The 2462-nt window shown below is 42.4% G+C and overlaps 1 protein-coding gene across 1 annotated transcript in view; it reads right to left on the bottom strand.

The window, feature by feature from the left end:
* Positions 1 to 1356, bottom strand: part of LOC134089735 (nascent polypeptide-associated complex subunit alpha, muscle-specific form-like) — a 34039-nt gene extending 32683 nt beyond the window's left edge. Inside the window, exon 1 of the mRNA XM_062544179.1 lies at positions 1224 to 1356. Coding sequence (XP_062400163.1) covers positions 1224 to 1236 — 13 coding nt within the window. The 5' untranslated portion in view covers positions 1237 to 1356. The remainder of the gene's footprint in view (positions 1 to 1223) is intronic.
* Between the last annotated feature and the right edge of the window lie 1106 nt (positions 1357 to 2462).

The following is a 2462-nucleotide window of genomic DNA, read 5'->3' as shown; positions in this document are numbered from 1 at the left end:
ACTAAACCAGGTCTGATGTGCAAGCAACCATGCTATCAGATTTCTAAATTATGACATAGCCATTAAATAAATGTTTTTATTTTTTAGATTGTTTTTTACATGTTTCAATGTTTTTATTATATACAATGTTTAAACTATATATTTTTTTGGAAAAGAAGAGTGCCTTGGGTTCTCTCTTTTCTTCAATCTCACAAAATGACCTCTGGTGTGAGAAAAAGTTAACTTTGAACAGTGTTGTTCTCAAACAATAACAAATATGAACAATAGCCTACACATTGTTGTTACAATGAAAATTCAACACCAACACGTAGGCTACAAATGCCTAAGCAAGTTTGTATTAGGCATCCATCCCAAAGTGGTTTCCGCATTACCGTTGTCTACTGCAAAGAGTAAAAAGTATTCTAGGCCACTGCAGCAACAAGTCTAACATTCACGCACTGTCTGCATGGAGTAGTGGGGGTCTGCAGTGAGACAAGAATAGTGTCACAAATTGGGAAGACACTGCTCTCTTCTTGACAGTATCCCTGGAAATATCTGCAGGGCAGAAAAGAGCGCTGGGGTCCCGGGTCCCTCACCCCGTCGCTGCCACAGCTAATTTGGGGCCGAAAGGGTCAGATAGCAAGCTTAAACTGGGTATCGCGGCGCGGAGGCGCAGACTGCGCCCATTATACCAGCCAGTCAGAGCTCAATCCCACACAGACAATAAGAAATTAATAGTCATAGCAACCGTAGGCTGAGCGGAAACATAGTTAGGCTATCTGGATGTAGCCTACTTCTGCGTTTTGAAAAGGTTTGCATATATTTTTATACAAACTAGGCTACGTGACGATCTTATTATGAAAACAATTAGGCCTGCATTATTTTGGTGAGAGATAGTTGCCAAGAAATAACGTTACATCCACAGAGCAGTTTGCTCGTTTCATGTCTGAAAACGGTCAGAGCAAAAGCTGCAAATGCAAACGTGTTAAATCTGTTAATGGTAAAACCTGTCTACGTGATGTCCATCTTGACTGGTAGCCAAAGTGTCTGCAGAGTTCAATAGTTTGCTCAAACTGTGATTGTCATGCCAACCGCTCTCTGACGCGTCGCAAAGTTGTCAAATCTGACCGCAATGTTTAAGTCGCAAACAGATCGTCTGCCCCCCTTAGTGTGTCAGCAGGCTAACAAAATACCGATATCATGTCCAATTTATGGCATATGGCAAAGGCGTAAAGTGTACTTACCTAAATCGTCCATTCCTTTTCAACGCGTTCCGCACGCTGGTGACAGTTTTCTGCGACTCTCCAAGCTGAAGCCGCTCCCGTTCTGTCGACTCTTCTTGACTGAAGTTTGTTTGAAGGGCTGCGCAGTGGTCCGTACACCTCCAGGCCACACGGACACTAGACTGCTGGGCTGGACTGAAGGGCTCCGACCATCTCATCTGGAGTGACCTCTAGCGAAGAAAAATAAAAATTGTTTCTCATAAAGAGGTTACGTTGCCTATACCCGAAAACATTTAGGCTACGATTTTGAAGGATTTACAGATGTGTGCGACTGCGACCTTCACCAGAGGCAGTAGCTACACATATTTATTTTTTATTTATTTATTTTTTGCTTTGTTTTTGGGAACTTCGTATCCAGCCATCGCTAAGGTTAATTTTCAAACAGTGTGAATATGTAGCCTAGGTCTGGTGGAACGTCCAGCAAACCATATCTTCCTTACTTAAATTAGGCTGAATTAACCTCTGTGTTTCATATGTCCATGCAATATGTGCTATGCAATATCGGACGACTGTTTATGAAACGTTACGTTCACACTACAAATCACACATCCAAGTTATATGGATTTTTGGATCTAACTGTAAGTCGAGTTTCACATGACAGAAGTATGCAATGGTATAAATTACACACACACACACACACACACTCAGGAGCAAACACATGCACACACAAACACAAAGAATCACACACTCACAGCACACATACACACACACACACACACGCGCACGCACACACACACACACACACACACACACACTCACTCACTCACTCACACTGTAGCACACACACACACACACACACACACACGACATACACATACACATACACACACGCACACACAACACACTCACACTGTAGCACACACACATTCATACTGTAGCAGTAGCACACAGGATATTCCTGCAAGTTTGTGTGTAATATACAGTAAGGGGCATGCTTTGAAGGATACCGTTGTAACACACACACACACACACAGAGAATCACACACTCACAGATGCATGCACAGAGGTAAACCCCCCGCACTTGTGTCTCCCCCCACGACATACACACACACACACACACACACACCAACAACCCCCCCCAAACACACACACACAAATATACACCTTTTAAAATTAAAACGATTTCATTTATTCTTTAAAGTTGAGCTGCCTCTTGATCACAATGCATGACATTACTGATAAACAATTGTATAAGAATAT

The sequence above is a fragment of the Sardina pilchardus genome, chromosome 8, assembly GCF_963854185.1.
Source record: "Sardina pilchardus chromosome 8, fSarPil1.1, whole genome shotgun sequence".
Classification (NCBI taxonomy): Eukaryota; Metazoa; Chordata; class Actinopteri; order Clupeiformes; family Clupeidae; genus Sardina; species Sardina pilchardus.
Note: the sequence above shows the minus strand (reverse complement) of the source record. Positions and strands in the feature narration are given on the sequence as shown.